Genomic DNA, 17,005 nt, shown 5'->3' with positions numbered 1-17,005 from the left:
CCCCTATAATTCGAATGTTGGTGCGTTTAATGCTGTCCCAGAGGCCTCTGAGACTGTCCTCTGTTCTTTTCATTCTTTTTTCTTTATTTTGCTCTGCAGCAGTTATTTCCACTATTTTATCTTCCACCTCACTTATCCGTTCTTCTGCCTCAGTTATTCTGCTATTGATCCCATCTAGAGTATTTTTTATTTCATGTATTGTGTTTTTAATCGATGCTTGATTCATCTTTAGTTCTTCTAGGTCCTTGTTAACTGTTTCTTGCATTTTGTCTATTCTATTTCCAAGATTTTGGATCTGGGAAATAGAATCTTGGATCATCTTTACCATCATTATTCTGAATTCTTTTTCAGGTAGAGTGCCTATTACCTCTTCATTTGTTAGGTCTGGTGGGTTTTTATCTTGCTCCTTCTCCTGCTGTGTGTTTTTCTGTCTTCTCATTTTGCTTATGTTACTGTGTTTGGGGTCTCCTTTTTGCAGGCTGCAGGTTCGTAGTTCCTGTTGTTTTTGGTGTCTGTCCCCAGTGGCTAAGGTTGGTTTAGTGGGTTGTGTAGGCTTCCTGGTGGAGGGGACTAGTGCCTGTGTTCTGGTGGATGAGGCTGGATCTTGTCTTTCTGGTGGGCAGGTCCACGTCTGGTGGTGTGTTTTGGGGTGTCTGTGGACTTTTTATGATTTTAGGCCACCTCTCTGCTAATGGGTGGCGTTGTGTTCCTGTCTTGCTAGTTGTTTGGCTTAGGGTGTCCAGCACTGTAGCCTGCTGGTCGTTGAGTGAAGCTGGGTGCTGGTGTTGAGATGGAGATCTCTGGAAGATTTTCGTCGTTTGATATTATGTGGAGCTGGGAGGTCTCTTGTGGACCAGTGTCCTGAAGTTGGCTCTCCCACCTCAGAGGCACAGCACTGACTCCTGGCTCCTCAATTTGGCATGATGTGTTGTCTATTCATGTATTCCACAGATGCAGGGTACATCAAGTTGATTGTGGAGCTTTAATCCGCTGCTTCTGAGGCTGCTGGGAGAGGTTTCCCTTTCTCTTCTTTGTTCTCACAGCTCCTAGGTCTCAGCTTTGGATTTGGCCCCGCCTCTGCGTGTAGGTCGCCGGAGGGCGTCTGTTCTTCGCTCAGATAGGACAGGGTTAAAGGAGCAGCCTCTTTGGGGACTCTGGCTCACTCAGGCCAGGAGGGAGGGAGGGGCACGGAGTGCGGGGCGAGCCTGCAGCGGCAGAGGTCGGCGTGACGTTGCACCAGCCCGAGGCGCGCCGTGCGTTCTCCCAGGGAAGCCGCCCCTGGATCCCGGGACTCCGGCAGTGGCGGGCTGCACAGGCTCCCGGAAGGGCGGTGTGGGCAGTGACCTGCGCTCGCACACAGGCTTCTTGGCGGCGGCAGCAGCAGCCCCAGCGTCCCACGCCCGTCACTGGGCTCCGCGCTTTCAGTCGCGACTCGCGCCCGTCCGTGGAGCCCCTTTAAGCAGCGCTCTTAATCCCCTCTCCTCGCGCACCAGGAAACCAAGAGGGAAGAAAAAGTCTCTTGCCTCTTCGGCAGCTCTAGAGTTTTCCCGGACTCCCTCCCGGCTAGCTGTGGCACATTAGCCCCCTTCAGGCTGAGTTCTCGCCACCAGCCCCAGTCCTCTCCCTGTGCTCTGACCGAAGCCCGAGCCTCAGCTTCCAGCACTGCGTGCCCCGGCGGGCGAGCAGACAAGCCTCTCGGGCTGGTGAGTGCCGCTCGGCACCGATCCTCTGTGCGGGAATCTCTCCGCTTTGCCCTACCCAGGTATGTGGGGAGTTTCTTGCCTTTTGGGAGGTCTGGGGTCTTCTGCCAGCGTTCAGTAGGTGTTCTGTAGGAGTTGTTCCACGTGTAGCTGTATTTCTGGTGTATCCGTGGGGAGGAAGGTGATCTCCGCGTCTTACTCTTCCGCCATCTTACCCGGAAGTCCAAAATCCATCAGTGTCTTATAGTTTTCAGTGTACAGGTCTTTCACCTCCTTGGTTAAATTTATTCCTAGGTATTTTATTCATTTTGATGCAATTGTAATTAGGATTGTTTTCTTAATTTCGCTGATAGTTTGTTATTAGTGTATAGAAATACCACAGATTTCTGTATGTTGATTTTGTATCATACAACATTACTGAATTCATTTATTAGTTCTAACAGAGTTTTGGTGTAGTCTTTAGGGTTTTCTGTATGTATTATCATGTCATCTGCAAATAGCGACAGTTTTACTTCTTCCTTTCCAATTTGGATGCCTTTTATTTCTTTTTCTTGCCTAATTCCTGTGGGCATCCTTGCCTTGTTCCTGATCTTTTTTTTTCTTTTTTTTTGGCTGCGTTGGATCTTTGTTGCTGCACGCGGGCTTTCCCTAGTTGTGGCGAGCAGGCGCTGCTCTTCGTTGTGGTGCACAGGCTTCTCATTGTGGTGGCTTCTCTTTTTGTGGAGCACGGGCTCTAGGCACACGGGCTTCAGTAGTTGTGGCACGTGGGCTCAGTAGTTGTGGCTCACGGGCTCTAGAGTGCAGGCTCAGTAGTCGTGGCACATGAGCTTAGTTGCTCCACAGCATGTGGAATCTTCCTGGGCCAGGGATCAAACCCATGTCCCCTGCATTGGCAGGCAGATTCTTAACTACTGTGCCACCAGGGAAGCCCCTTGTTCCTGATCTTAGAGGAAAAGCTTTCAGTTTTTCACTGTTGAGTATGATGTTAGCTATGGGTTTGTCATATATGGACTTTATTATGTTAAGGTATGTTCCCTCTATACCCACTGTTGAGAGTTTTTATCATAAATGGATGTCAAATTTTAGCAAATGCTTCTTCTGCATCTATTGAAATGACCATATGATTTTTATCCTTCATTTTATTCATGTGATGAATCGGGTTGACTGATTTGTGGATGTTGACCCATCCTTGTATCCCTGGAATAAATCCCACTTGATCATGTTGTATGATACTTTTAATGTACTGTTGAATTCAGTTTGCTAATATTTTGTTGAGGATTTTTGCGTCTATGTTCATCAAAGATATTGGCCTGTGAGTTTGTTTTGTGGTGTGGGAAATTAGATCTTGAAACAAACATTTCCTACATGATAAGACTGTGCCTTCTGTGCCAGCCTGTTCAGCACTGTGCAAACCATGTGATTTATGGTGAACATCTGCTTTCCTGTCCTTTCCAAGACTGGAAATTTTGACCAGCCTCAAGTACATAACTAGCCCCCAACAAAACCCCTAGGCCCTGAGTCTCAAATGGGCTTCCCTAAAGAGAAATGTTGCAAACATGTGGCTCAATTTTCACTGCTGGAGAGAGGATGTGCTCTATGTGACCCTTCAGAGGAGGGAGGGCACTCAGGAAGCCTACACGTAGATTGCCAAGGACTCCACTTGATGTCTTTTCCCCTTATTGATCCAACTGAGCATTCTTTTTGTGTCACTGTAATGAATCTTAGCCATGAGTACATCCTGTGAGTCATTCTAGTGAACCATCAAACATGGGGTAGTATTGGGGACCCCCAAAACACTATCCATTATTCCCTGCTTTGAGGTATAACTCTAGTCAAAGCACCTAAATGAAAACAGCAGTTCCAAATCCTCCAGAGGAGAATAAATGTCACCATTGTTCTCACACTCTAATGTCTGACACCCACTGCAGTTATGTCCTTATAACTTACCTTAGGATCTTTGGGGCTGAATCCAGATATATAGTCATTTATCAAATTGAAAACAAATCCTCTATCCATTAGTGTCAGACAGCGCTATAGAAACCAAATCAAAATGAACAGTTAGTTACATAATTCTAAAGGTCTGTCAAGTTTTTTAAATTCAAAATTTTTTAAATTTTTTCCACATTAAGGGGATGACATTCTCACTTTTACAGATAATAGCAAAACTTTCAGAGATTTAGGTGACCTTAAAGAGATAAAGGGGGACTTCCCTGGTGGCACAATGGTTACGAATCTGCCTGCCAATGCAGGGGACATGGGTTCAATCCCTGGTTCGGGAAGGTTCCACATGCTGCGGAGCAACTAAGCCCGTGTGCCACAACTACTGAGCCTGCGCTCTAGAGCCCGCAAGTCACAATTACTGAGCTTGCGTGCCACAACTACTGAAGCCTGCACACCTAGAGCCTGTGCTCAACGAGAAGCCACCGCAATGAGAAGCATGCACACCGCAACTAGAGAGAGCCTGAGTGCAGCAATGGAGACCCAATGCAGCCAGAAATAAATAAACAAAATAAATAAATTTATTTTTAAAAAAAAGAGAGATAAAGGGCAAATGACTTATCATTGGAATTGGGACTCAACTGTCTAATTTTCAAACTAAGATATACACACACACAAATACATGTATACATATATATACACATATATGTATATAAACATATATACGCATATATATTGATATGTAATCTATTAGCTATGCTGCCTCATTTTGGTTAACTCTCAAAGCTCAAAGTGAACTGGAGGGTGGTTAGCGGGGCTTGCCTATGTGAACATTTCAAGCCAAAAGTGAAGTTTTTCTTTGGGTCCTGTGAAGTCTTGGCCTACAAAACATTCTTCTTCTGTGACAACCCTACTAGTTGTTCATATTTTCCTGCTATCACTCTCCTGGTTAAGGCTTTCATTACCTTGCAACTGCACAACTGCAGTTATCCTCCAAACCTGTCTTCCTGCCATTAATCTTTCCATCCAACTGCTTCAAGATTAATCTCTAAATCCTAGCCCTAATCATGTCACCTTTCTTCCCAAAAGCTTTCAACAGTTCCCTACTGCCTCTAATATAATTTCAAACTCCTTAGCTTGGCATTCAAGGGCACTCACAATCTTGTCCCAACCTACTTTTCCAGTTTTATCTCCCAATACAGCTCATCTACTTATTACCCACTCAAGATGCACTGTGCATTCCCACCTCCGGGTCTCTGCTCATGCCAGGTCTAGCTAGCAATTCTATCACTGCTTCTCCATAATCCTGCCCATTCTTCAATGATGAAGCCCATTTTCATTAACCACCTTGGTCCAGGGCCCTTTAAACACTTTATACTAGCTTGTATTTTCCTTATTATTTTCCTGTTTTCGCCTAGAGAGGACAATAGGAACGATCTCTTTTTCTTATGTTCTCCATGGTACCTACAGTAACCCTGTGAAATAGAAGGAACTCAATATTTGATTAATCAGCCATGTGCATCTCACTTCTCATCTCTCCTTTCAACTTCTACTGCCTCATCACCTCTCACCTGGATTAATGAGGTAGGCTTATATTTATCTGTTCCTCCAAAAACATTTTGAGGATCTACTGTGTTTGAAACAATGCATTACATTCGAGAGAAATACAAAGGTGAATAAGATATGGTCTTTAGTCTTGTCTAATGGTAAAGACAAATAAACAAACAAATAATTAAAATACAGCACAATAAAAAGTTATAGAAGTATGTAAAGGACGGGTAAACAACAGAAGGGGTGATCAGCCCTGTGTGGGAAGGTTAGGAAAGAGCTGAGCCTAAAAGAGGAATGGACTCTGCCAGGCAGACAAGGGGGAAAGACTGGTTTTCTAACTGGTTGCCTTGACTCTGGCTTTTTCCTCAACTCTTCCAAAATCTTTGGTATATACATAGCTCCATGGCATATAGCTCAGAATCTAAATCCTTTAGCCTGACATTCAAGGCCTTTCATCATCTGGCACCAGATGGTCTTTCCAGCTCTACCTCCACACATCCTAAACTCTGCACAATGACTTTCTTGCTCCTCCCCGAACAATTCTTTTTTTTTTTTTTTTTTTTTTTTTGCGGTTCGCGGGCCTCTCACTGTTGTGGCCTCTCCTGTTGCGAAGCACAGGCTCCGGACACGCAGGCTTAGCGGCCATGGCTCACGGGCCCAGCCGCTCCATGGCAGGTGGGATCCTCCCGGACCGGGGCACGAACCCGGGCCCCCTGCATCGGCAGGCGGACTCTCAACCACTGCGCCACCAGGGAAGCCCCAAACAATTCTTGAATGCATATATCTCATCTTTGCTCATGAATCCTCTACCTGAAACACCCTCAACCCTGTCTTGGGGAACTATTCTTCTAGTCTCTGTTCAAACTACCTGGTCCTAATCCCTCCCTTTCTTGTTTTCCTATTGTATTTTGTTTGTATTTTCAGTATAGCAGTCATCACACTTGATCTTGTATATGTATTTGAATATAATTACAGAGATAGCCTCTCACATCTTTGGATTCTCACATAGAAGACAGACAAATGTTTGTTGACTTGAATGAGGTAAATACTGCTATTAAATTGACTATGTTCTATTCCGTTTACATAGCAAATTTTAAGTTTAAACTCCATGGAAGAAACGGAGATTTTATATTTCAAATAGTCTCACCTTTACTTTAAGAAGGTATGTGGATGTTTGGTTTTTAATACACAAAAGGGCTCATGTAATAGTGTTAAAACTTTGTTTTAATTCTGGTAAAGAGAGGTCTTACATCAGAAAATCATGCTCTGGAGATCTGAAACCTAGTTGTGAATTTTTAATAAGAAAACAAGGGTATGTGAGATACTAAAACTGCTTGGGTGGATTATTGACTATGAGGTTCTTAAGATAAGGTTGAGACATGATGAAAGGCTGTGAGAAGATGGGGAGTGGAGAGAAGTAAAAACTATGTGCATTACAAATCCATGCCCCTTCTCTGCAACAAATCAAATATTATTATTACCCACTTTCTAGAACAATCGCATTCCAGCATTGCCCCTTACATACGGAGAATAACAAAATACAACAACGAGAAATGTGCTATCTTTCATAAATATAGGAGTTTCTGATATCTCTCAAAATAGTCTCACTGACCAAAATCAAGAATTTTCATTTACATGTATTAGCAACAAGTAGATGGTGATTATATTAGCAACGTGTAGACTGTGCTTTAGTTCAAGAGTTACAAACTCAGAGGCTGACAGGGTCAGAGAAGCTATTTAAATGTATAAAGAGTGTCGGGGTATATTAAGGAGTGGTGGGGTTTGTGGCAACCTAGAAAGTACATGCCCCACCTAAAGGCATTCAAATTAATATTTTTGAGAAACACCATGTAAAACCAGCAAGACGTACCTTCTGGTTTAGCCACCTATGTGGGACCTCTGATTTAATTAATTAACCATTGGGGGTGGGGGATCAAACATGGCTGTTTAACTGAATTGATGGATTAATTCAGTCAAAAGTTTCTCCAGCAGCCTAGCTGAGTCTCTAGAAAGTAGGTAATATTTTTTCTTTGCCTTTAAAGACCATATTGGTGAAGAATAATTCCTTACCATGTTCTGGCTGCCTTTAACTCACCTTCAGGAAGCTAGCCAAACTATAATTGACGTTTCTGGACTCATCAGGAATCTCTGCATAGCGAATAGTCACGTGAGGAATTATTGCAAGAAGCAATGAATGTAAGACATGATGATATGCCTCAGAAAATCTCTGGCCTCTGGGAAGCTTAAATTAAATAGGCATAGAAAAAAGAGTTGCAAAAGATCATCTAAATCAACAACAGCATCTAAATCAATTGCTGTTTTTATTTTCAGACACATTCTGTATAAAAATGTGTTTTAACTGGAGTTTAATTTTTCTCCCAACCTAAAAATGACATGGCTAGTTCAGTGTATACTTTAGATCATTATAGGAACTATCTGGACCTCTAATACCATAACTGACTGAAATCATGAACGAGAGTAGGTCATTCTGACCCAACTTTGGAATCGTGTTCCTGAGATACAGACACATCTGTTTTTCATTCCATGTTTTTCCTGACACACAAAGTATACATGTATCCATGCATCTCAATTTTAGTAAACCTGCTCTGTAAAGATTCTGATAAAAATGATAAGTATGAGGTGAATATTTTTTACTTCACAAATCTTAGCTTTCAATTCCTATAGCTAAGAAAATTTCTTTGTACTTTGGAAAGAGTTTAAAAATATGACTAAATGTATACAGCACATGCCAGGAACCCATGTATTATTACATAAAGTGTTTTTAACTTTGTACATGCCTTCGACCTTTCTAAGAGAATGGTTCTTTCTTATTTGGTACTTGTTCTTCTTCCAAATGAATGCTCTGACATAGACATTTTAAAACCACAAGACAAAGGGAAAGCTTCAAAGATAATGCATTTAACATGGCAAATACCTCACAGGAAACAATCTATGTGGAAGAGTCTCTGACGATTAGACTTTGAAAACATATGAACTGTCAGATTTTTGCAATACATCCATTGTTTGTTTGCTTGTTTTAAGCAAAATTGAAAAAGCTAAGGGCTAAGAGCCCTTAAAATATAAAAGAGGATTTGCATGTCACGGCTACCTGTGAATAAGATTAGCCTTCTTTGTCTATGTTAAATATTATTCTTGAGTCTACTTACCTTAATTTTATTCTCTTCCAACAAGTATGTGGCCATAGACTTTGCAATAATTTCAAAGAAAAACCATGAGTACTAAAATAAACAAATAAATACAAATCAATCTTTAATAGTTACCCAAATCCTTGAAGCTTAGCAGAGGTTGACGAATCACTATGGATTTTGTCCCTGAACTTTAGTAACATTTTAAAGTGATCGCAATTGTCCAAGTCCCACAGGATACCTTCAAATTGTGTTGGCAAAAAGGTAGTAGTGTACCTTAGGGCTGGCTGGTGATGTACAAAGGCTGTTTGGTGGGAATGTGTAACTCAGTGGGGAGGGGTATTTTATCACTGACACTGCTTTGATTTGCCTACATGTGGTGATAAGAGCAAACCAACTTTTAGTTTATTTTAGTATTGCTTTTAAATTCTCTATAGACAATGAATCATATTATGGCCTGCACCCAGTGGGGGACCCAACCCTGCCCTTGGTACAACACTGGGACCAGCCCAAGTAGCAGAGGTGTTTGTGTAAGTATAATTTGAAGGGTACAGAGAAGCCTCAAGCAGATACATCCTAAAATACCAAAAACTGAAATTCTACCATTATTAACAGGAATAGTAAAAACATGACAATAATAAGAGCCACCATTTGAGTGCCTACTATGTGCCAGAAACAACATGTTAAATGCTTTGCTTATATTTTAGAAATGAGGAAGTGGAGGCTCAGGACTGCTAAATAACAGGCTCCGGGTCACAGAACTATTATGCAGTGAATAGAGGATTCTAGCCCAGGTCTATCTCCTCCAAAATTCTTTCTATTACACATTCGACTGTGGGCAGGATGGGGTGGGAAGGGTGAAGGGAATGAAGGAGGTTCTGTGGAGAACTTGGGGGAAAAGGATGTGTAGGTAAAGTGGTGAGGAAAAGGAAAGTCACATGAGGAAATGATGAAAGACTAGAAGTGAAATGGGAGGGTATCAAGCAACCATATCTCTGGCTGCTTTTCTTGCCTGCCGTGTCCTGTGCCCTTACCTTTAGCAGTTTGTTTATTGCTAAAAAGTCTGCAGACTGTTTCAATACCGCTATCATCGTAGTAGCCAGAGTTTCATGTATCAGCTGGGCCTGAGGAGCACTGGGCTTTTCAGGTCGGAAGCTATACTACAATCAAAGAAAACGAGCTGTGAGACAAAATTCTCTCAGAAGACAAACTGCTCAGAAAGAAAGCTTTACTCCACAGACCTTTATGAAGGATCTTAAATAGTTATCCAAGCCTTCTTCATGGCACTTTGATACGATGTGTAAGAGAACCCTGAAACAACATTCACAAAAGTCAGCACGTCAGGCTACAATTAACCACTATAGTTTGACTGTTAGATAAAACCATCATACTCAACCCTAAAAATACCTAATACTGCCTAAATAATTAAAGGTGAGATGACTGCATTAAATGTCATCTTAGTTTGGGTCTAAGAGAGATTTCAGCATCTAACATGCTCAGGGTCTTGTAAAATATGTTTCCTGGTTCAAAAGAAGGATATTTTATTTTGGCAACCCAGATATTTCATCTCCTTTCTAAACCACATTTGAAGTATGGTCATAACTACCATATAGTAAAAAAAAAAAAAAAAAAAAAAAACCCTTCAGTAAGGTAAATATTGAAATCCCCTCTAGTGAGAATAAAAGGAAAAGAATAGAAAAAAAATGTTAAGCATGACAACAGATGGGGGAAAAGGGAAGGGAGAGACAGAGCAGGTATAATGATATGAACTAAAATTGGAAGTAAACCTAAGATTCATAGAAAGTTTTAAAATTATGAGACCAGCAGTGGTTCTCCAACTTTAGCGTGCCTCAGAAACACCTGGAGGGTAGAATGCTCACCCCTCTCCCAGAGTTTCTGATTTTTTAGGTCTGGGGTGAAGTTCAATGATTAGCATTTTTAATAAGCTCCTAGGTGATACTGATGCTGCTGGTCTGGGAACCACATTTTGAGAACCACTGGACTAGAATAATGCTTTTTAAATTTGCAACCAGACTACGCCCAACAGCAGAGAAGAGCAAACAGTATGAAGGTGTGTGGAGCTTCAGCCCTGAGGCTCCAGAGAGGCTCAACAGAAGTGGCAACAGCAGAAGCAGCAAAGCCAGAAACAGCCAGCACTGAGCTCACAATTTTTTGGAAAACTCCTGTTTTAATTTCAAAATTCAGGTGTATTTTGCATCCTACTCTACAATATATCCTTGTTTGTTTTCATATAAAAAGAACACTCCATTATTCTTTCGAGTACAATTTGATGGCCTAGGGCCACTCTGTCCAATGTGAGAGCCACTAGTCACAAGTGGCGATTAAATGAATTAAAATTAACTACGATTAAAACTTCAGTTCCTCAGTTACACTAGCCACATTGCAAGTGCTCAACAGCTAAATGTGGCTAATGGCCACCATATTGGAAAGCACAGGTATAGAACATTTCCATGATTGGAGAAAGTTCTATTGGACAAGACTGGTCAAGGGCAATGGTTCTCAAACTCCCTTGCATTAGGGAATCATCAGGGAAACTTAAAAAAAATTACTGATGCTGAGTTCCACCTTCGGAGATTCTGGTTTAATTGGTATGAAGTATGGTCCGGGAACAGACATTTTTCAAAGCTTCTAACATGAAGCAGTCTTAGAACCTCTGGTTGAGGAAGTTTATCCTATGGTTTCTGGTATCATCTGTCCCTGGGGATATAAGTCCCCTGGTCTGCAAAGTATGAAACTAGAGAAAACTGATATTAGATTTCTGACTTTGGGGTTCTCATTTGGAAGATAAATTTATATTTCAAATGAAGAAATGCAAAAGGAAACAAAAGTTGCTTCTGGGTATTATGACACTGAAACTCACATGGTGCAGTTGATAGGCACATCATCTTCATGGGTCATATTTGTGAGGACTCGGAAGAGTTGCATAAGAATTACAGGTAGAAACTGTATCATGACTTGGATCTCCATGGCATGTAAACACTAAAATAAGTCATTATTAGTTATGAAAATAAACCAAAATATGACATAACTTGCAAAGGTGAAACAACAAAAAAATTAAGTAATGAAAACTACATTCACTAGAATATAAGCTCACTTTAAACATGAGCTTCAGGGGATAGGGGACCCTGTCGGTTACTTTAGCCACATCTCTATCTTGGCACTCAGATTCTGTGAGTTCATTTAATATTAAATGCTCTATTGAAGGTAAGTATAACTGGGATAAACAGGTTTTGGAATAAAGACAACAGACTCTTGGTAAACCAACACTCAATCGGGGCGAGGGGCAGGCATGTTTGGAGGTAATGGAGACGGGCCTACCAGCCCCCAAGTTTGTGTGTTTTACAAGGGAAAGTGGGCCATTACTTTGAGGTGAGAAGTTACGTGGGATTCAATAAAGTGTGTTTCTATATATAATTGGCTTTAAACTAGCACCATCCACAAGCTGAGGCAGTTCTGCATTCTAACATCTCACAATACATTTCTTCAAAGTGCTGACACTCTATCTCTACAGATCAGTATCTTGACATCAAAAAGAAGAGATATGTCCATGTATACATAGAAATGATACAAGCAGCTAAATATGTAAAATGTCTTCCTTCTTACTTCCCTTCTCTCCGCATTCATTTATTCACTCATTCATTCACTCACTCATTGAGTCAACTGGCCAACCAAAGAAACCTCACTGAGCACCTTCTACACCAATTCAATATTGAGCGCCCTGGGAAACACAGACACGGGTAAAACAAGTCTCTATACTAAGGAACTCAGCACTTATCTTTCATAGCCTCCCTTACTCTTGCTCTATGTTGCCATCCTTACTCTCACCATCCCTTTTCAGGCTTCTCTCATCTGTATTTGAATCATCTCAACAGGGACCTCTTAGATTTCCGGGCAGCCTCTCTTCAATCGGATGCATAAAGCAAGAAACTGAGCTCAGGGAACCCATGGTCTATCCTTCAGGTTTTTCCTTCCTTTTGCCCTCTCTCTTCTATCCTTACAGCCATCGCCCTTTTTCAGAACTCTAACCTATAACCAAAATAGTCTAATAATTTTCTCGTAGGTCTATGTACACTTTCTCCTCACTCCCAATATGTCTCTCATTTCCAAAACTTAATCCTCCTCAAATAGGGGTTACATCAGGCCACCTTGTGCCACCAACAAGATTCTTTTGATGCTTCCCCATGACCTAGGGCAGTGGTTCTCAACCAGAGACCATGTGCCACAACACAACCCCAATGTCCGGAGACTTCTTGAGCTGTCAACAATTGTGTGGGGGGGTGCTACCAACATCTAGTGGATAGGCCAGAGATGCTTCTAAACACCCTCCAGTGAACAGGACAGCCCTTTACAACAAAGACTTATCCTGCCCCAAATGTCAATAGTGCCAAGTTTGAGAAACTCTGACCCAGGTATTAAGTCTAAGTTACTGAAGACCCAGCTTACACTCTTAACCTTAACACTCATCACTCTTCACGAGGCCACACTGGTGTCTTGACTGCTCCTTGAATATATCAATGCACTGCTACCTTTGTTCACACTTTGTAGCCAAATCCTCGTCACCCTTCCCAGTCAAGTTCAAACCCCCAGTTCAGTGAAGCCATTCATTCACTCATTCAACAAAGGCATACTGAATGAACTTTCAATTGCCAAGCACATCAAAAAAACATGGTTCCTACCATCAAGCAGTTCACAGACTATGGGGGGGAAACACATGGAACGAAATCACTGCGATACAAACACTAAACAGTACAACAGCGGTATATACAAAACATACAGAGGAAGAAGCAGCCGAGTCTGTCAGTGAGGAGGGAATGTCATATGAGGCTTCAGAAAGGAGGAAGGTTCAAGGATCGTAAGTAGGATCACATCAAGTAGAAAAGAGAGACGGACCTTCCATGCAGAAGTGACCTCCCTGCACCAGTACTGTTCCTCTAGAATTTATTCTCCACACAGCAGCCAGAGGGTTCTTTTTGAAAGGCAAATTCCACAATGTCATTTCCCTCTGTTACAAACAAAACCAACCACCACGAACAAAAAGTCGTGAAGGGCTCCCCATCCTACATGTACCCTGCCTATCACTCCCCACTCATCTGAGGCCAGCCTCCTGCTTTGCTGCTCAATGTGCTCTAGCTACGTTGTCTTTGCTTTTTTTCTTTCCACACATCCCACTGCAAGTGTTTACACCTGCTGCAATATTCTGTCATCCTTTTACACAGCTTTATCACCTATGGCTGTCTTCCTCACATCAGCTTCTTTTCAGCTTGAAATGGTGTCATCTCCTAGACAGGCCTTCCCTGACAAGTCCATCTTGACTGCACTCCTGGTCATGCTAGAGCCCATTAACCTGTTCTATTTTCTTCACAGCACTCACGTCTATGTAATGTGACTTATTTATAATCTCTCTACCCCAACTTGAGTAGGTATGTTGTCTAAACTGTTCCCATTAGAGTCCCAGCATCCAGTACAATATGTGACCCATAGTAGGTGCTCAATAAATATTTGAGGGATGACTGGATAAATGAGTAAAATAAGGAACCAAAGGGATAAAGATGGGAACCCTCTAGTCTCAGTGGTTCCTCGGTTTTGTGAACTCTTAGCATTTATACCCTGTATCACGCATTTGACATTTAACTACATATTGCTTTGGACTATCATTTGTACTACTGACTTATATTGTCATTTGACTTAAGTGGATCCTGTCTCTCTGACTGATTGTAAGATCCCTATGGACAATGAGCCTGAGTTATTCTTCTCTGCAAGCCCCACAGCATCTAGGAAAATACTGAACACATAACAAGAGCTCAACATGTAGACGGTTAAATGAAGTGATGAAACACTGTCATTTACAAGGACAACAGGTAGCAAGGTTTGATAGAAAGAAAACAGGACTAGGAGTCAAGAGACACATCAAGAGGCAGGCTTGGCTCAGCTCTGCTAGTAACCAGAATGACCACAGGCAAATCACTCTCCTCGGGCCTCAGTTTCCTCATCTGTAAAACAAAATCGCTGAAGATCCCTTTCAGCGCTAACATTCCATACAGGAGTTTGGCTCTTTCTATAATCACATGGCATTTCATTCACTGCCACTAGAGGGCAAGCATAGGTCACATAAATATCAGAAATTCAACACACTTAAAAACGCAAATATGAGTACTTTCTTTTTCCTCCATTCTAAGAATACCAGTATAGGAAAACAGTGTTCTGCTCAATTCTGTTAAAACTTTTACGAAGCTTCCCCACTGGAAGAAAAAGAAAATGATCTCAACAGACAATGCATTCATACGTAGAGCAGGAGTTCTAGACATTACCCAAGAAAAGGATTTGAAGTTAGAGGACTACTATACTTCTTAATGATAATTAAGAATCGTAGCCACCATTTATTGGCTACCTCCCTGATTCTACCCTTCCAACAATATATTTTCTGTATGGTAGGCAGAATGATACTTTAAAACCAAAGACACATCATGTCACTCCTCTGTTCAAGGCTTTCCATCTCATTCAGGGTACAGTTCCAACTCCTCATCATGGCTTAGGAGGCCTGACCTGACCAGCAACCCAGCCACCTTTCCAATGTGAGGGCCTATCATTCTGTGTTCCAGCCACACTGGAACTCCGGCTGTTCCATGAGCACACCAAGCAAGCACCTCAGGGCCTTTGCCCTTGCTATTCCCAGCTCTCCCCCAGAATTCCACATAGCTGGCACCCTCCTTTCCTTTAGGTCTCTGTCAAACATCACTTTACTGGAGAGCTCTTCTCTGACACTTTATCTACAAGAGGGACTCCTTATCACTCCTACCCCCCTTCACTATGTTTTGGTTCTCTTTATAGCACTTATTACCACCTGACATGACATACACAGTCGGCCCTCCATATCCACACGTTCCGCATCTGTGGATACGGAGAGCTGACTGCAAGGGACTTGAGCATCTTTGGACTTTGGTATCTATAGAGGGTCCTGGAACCAATCCCCCGAGGATACAGAGGGACCACTGTATGTGTATGTGTGTGTGTGTGTGTGTGTGTGCATTTGTTTATGTGTTTATTGTCCATCTGTCTCGACAACAAAGTAAGCTCCTTGAAAACAGGGATATTGTTTGTTTTTTTTCATTTATCCTCCCAATGTTTAGAACGAAGCCTGGCCCATAGGATGCACTCAAGAAAAAAGTGTGGAATGAATGAATACTATATAGCAGATGCCTTATCTCACTGAGGCCTCGTAACCACCCTACAAGTGGGTTGTTTTTTTTGTTTTGTTTTGTTTTTTAACATCTTTATTGGAGTATAATTGCTTTACAATGGTGTGTTAGTTTCTGCTGTATAACAAAGTGAATCAGCTATACATATACCTATATCCCCATATCTCCTCCCTCTTGCGTCTCCCTCCCTCCCACCCTCCCTATCCCACCCCTCTAGGTGGTCACAAAGCACCTGTGCTATGCGGCTGCTTCCCACTAGCTATCTATTTTACATTTGGTAGTATATATATATATATGTATATATGTCCATGCCACTCTCTCACTTTGTCCCAGCTTACCCTTCCCCCTCCCCGTGTCCTCAAGTCCATTCTCTAGTAGGTCTGCATCTTTATTCCCATCTTGCCCCTAGGTTCTTCATAACCATTTTTTTCTTTTTTTTTTGATCCCATATATATGTGTTAGCATACGGTATTTGTATTTCTCTTTCTGACTTACTTCACTCTGTATGACAGTCTCTAGGTCCATCCACCTCACTACAAATAACACAATTTCGTTTCTTTTTATGGCTGAGTAATATTCCACTGTATATGTGCCACATCTTCTTTATCCATTCATCTGTTGATGGACACTTAGGTTGCTTCCATGTCCTGGCTATTGTAAATAGAGCTGCAATGAACACTGTGGTCCGTGACTCTTTTTGAATTATGGTTTTCTCAGGGCATATGCCCAGTAGTGGGATTGCTGGGTCGTGTGGTAGTTCTATTTTTAGTTTTTTAAGGAACCTCCACAGTTTTCTCCATAGTGGCTGTATCAATTTACATTCCCACCAACAGTGCAAGAGGGTTCCCTTTTCTCCACACCCTCTCCAGCATTTATTGTTTGTAGAGTTTTTGATGATGGCCATTCTGACTGGTGTGAGGTGATACCTCACTGTAGTTTTGATTTGCATTTCTCTCATGACTACAAGTAGGTTTTTATCTTTATGTGAGAGAAAAAGAAACAAAGGCTTGGAGAAGTTAAGTAAGTTGGTCAAGGTCAATCACAGAGCTAATAAGTGACAGACCTGGGACACAAATTCAGTTTGTGATTCCAGAACCCATACGTGTATTACCTCATGTCATACTACCTCTCTGAAAGAAATGAACCTTTTCATTTCCTGAGAATATCATTCACTATTAACATATGCTTAAAGGGAAATCCTGTAGAGGCTTCACTTAAAATAAAAATGCCTCAGACTGGCCATGGCTGATCTACTGAAGGAGCAGATAAAAGAAAAGTCACTGTTAGCTGGGTCCCATGACGTGCGCCCTGTCCCACCACATTAGGGAATAAATGGAGTCTTGGATTCTCAATACATTTGATAAAATATGGTGTTACTTATGACTCCCTCCTATGCAACATGCAGAAACTAGGTTCTCTTTTTTTAGCTGACCCTTCTGATAATCTTTCACCT

General features: G+C 41.8%; 1 protein-coding gene across 2 annotated transcripts in view; it reads right to left on the bottom strand.

The window, feature by feature from the left end:
• The window catches only part of DOCK11 (dedicator of cytokinesis 11), a 201,390-nt gene that overhangs the window by 83,735 nt on the left and 100,650 nt on the right, over positions 1-17,005 (bottom strand). For both annotated transcript variants that reach the window (XM_082610835.1, XM_082610836.1), the window contains exons 24-29: positions 11,217-11,335; positions 9,577-9,646; positions 9,370-9,495; positions 8,357-8,428; positions 7,285-7,431; positions 3,648-3,731 (exon numbers count right to left, since the gene is read on the bottom strand). In XM_082610835.1, coding sequence (XP_082466961.1) covers positions 3,648-3,731; positions 7,285-7,431; positions 8,357-8,428; positions 9,370-9,495; positions 9,577-9,646; positions 11,217-11,335 — 618 coding nt within the window. The remainder of the gene's footprint in view (positions 1-3,647; positions 3,732-7,284; positions 7,432-8,356; positions 8,429-9,369; positions 9,496-9,576; positions 9,647-11,216; positions 11,336-17,005) is intronic.

The sequence above is a fragment of the Mesoplodon mirus genome (genome assembly GCF_964341445.2).
Source record: "Mesoplodon mirus genome assembly, chromosome: X".
Lineage (NCBI taxonomy): Eukaryota > Metazoa > Chordata > Mammalia > Artiodactyla > Ziphiidae > Mesoplodon > Mesoplodon mirus.
This window is presented reverse-complemented; position numbering and strand designations above follow the sequence as displayed.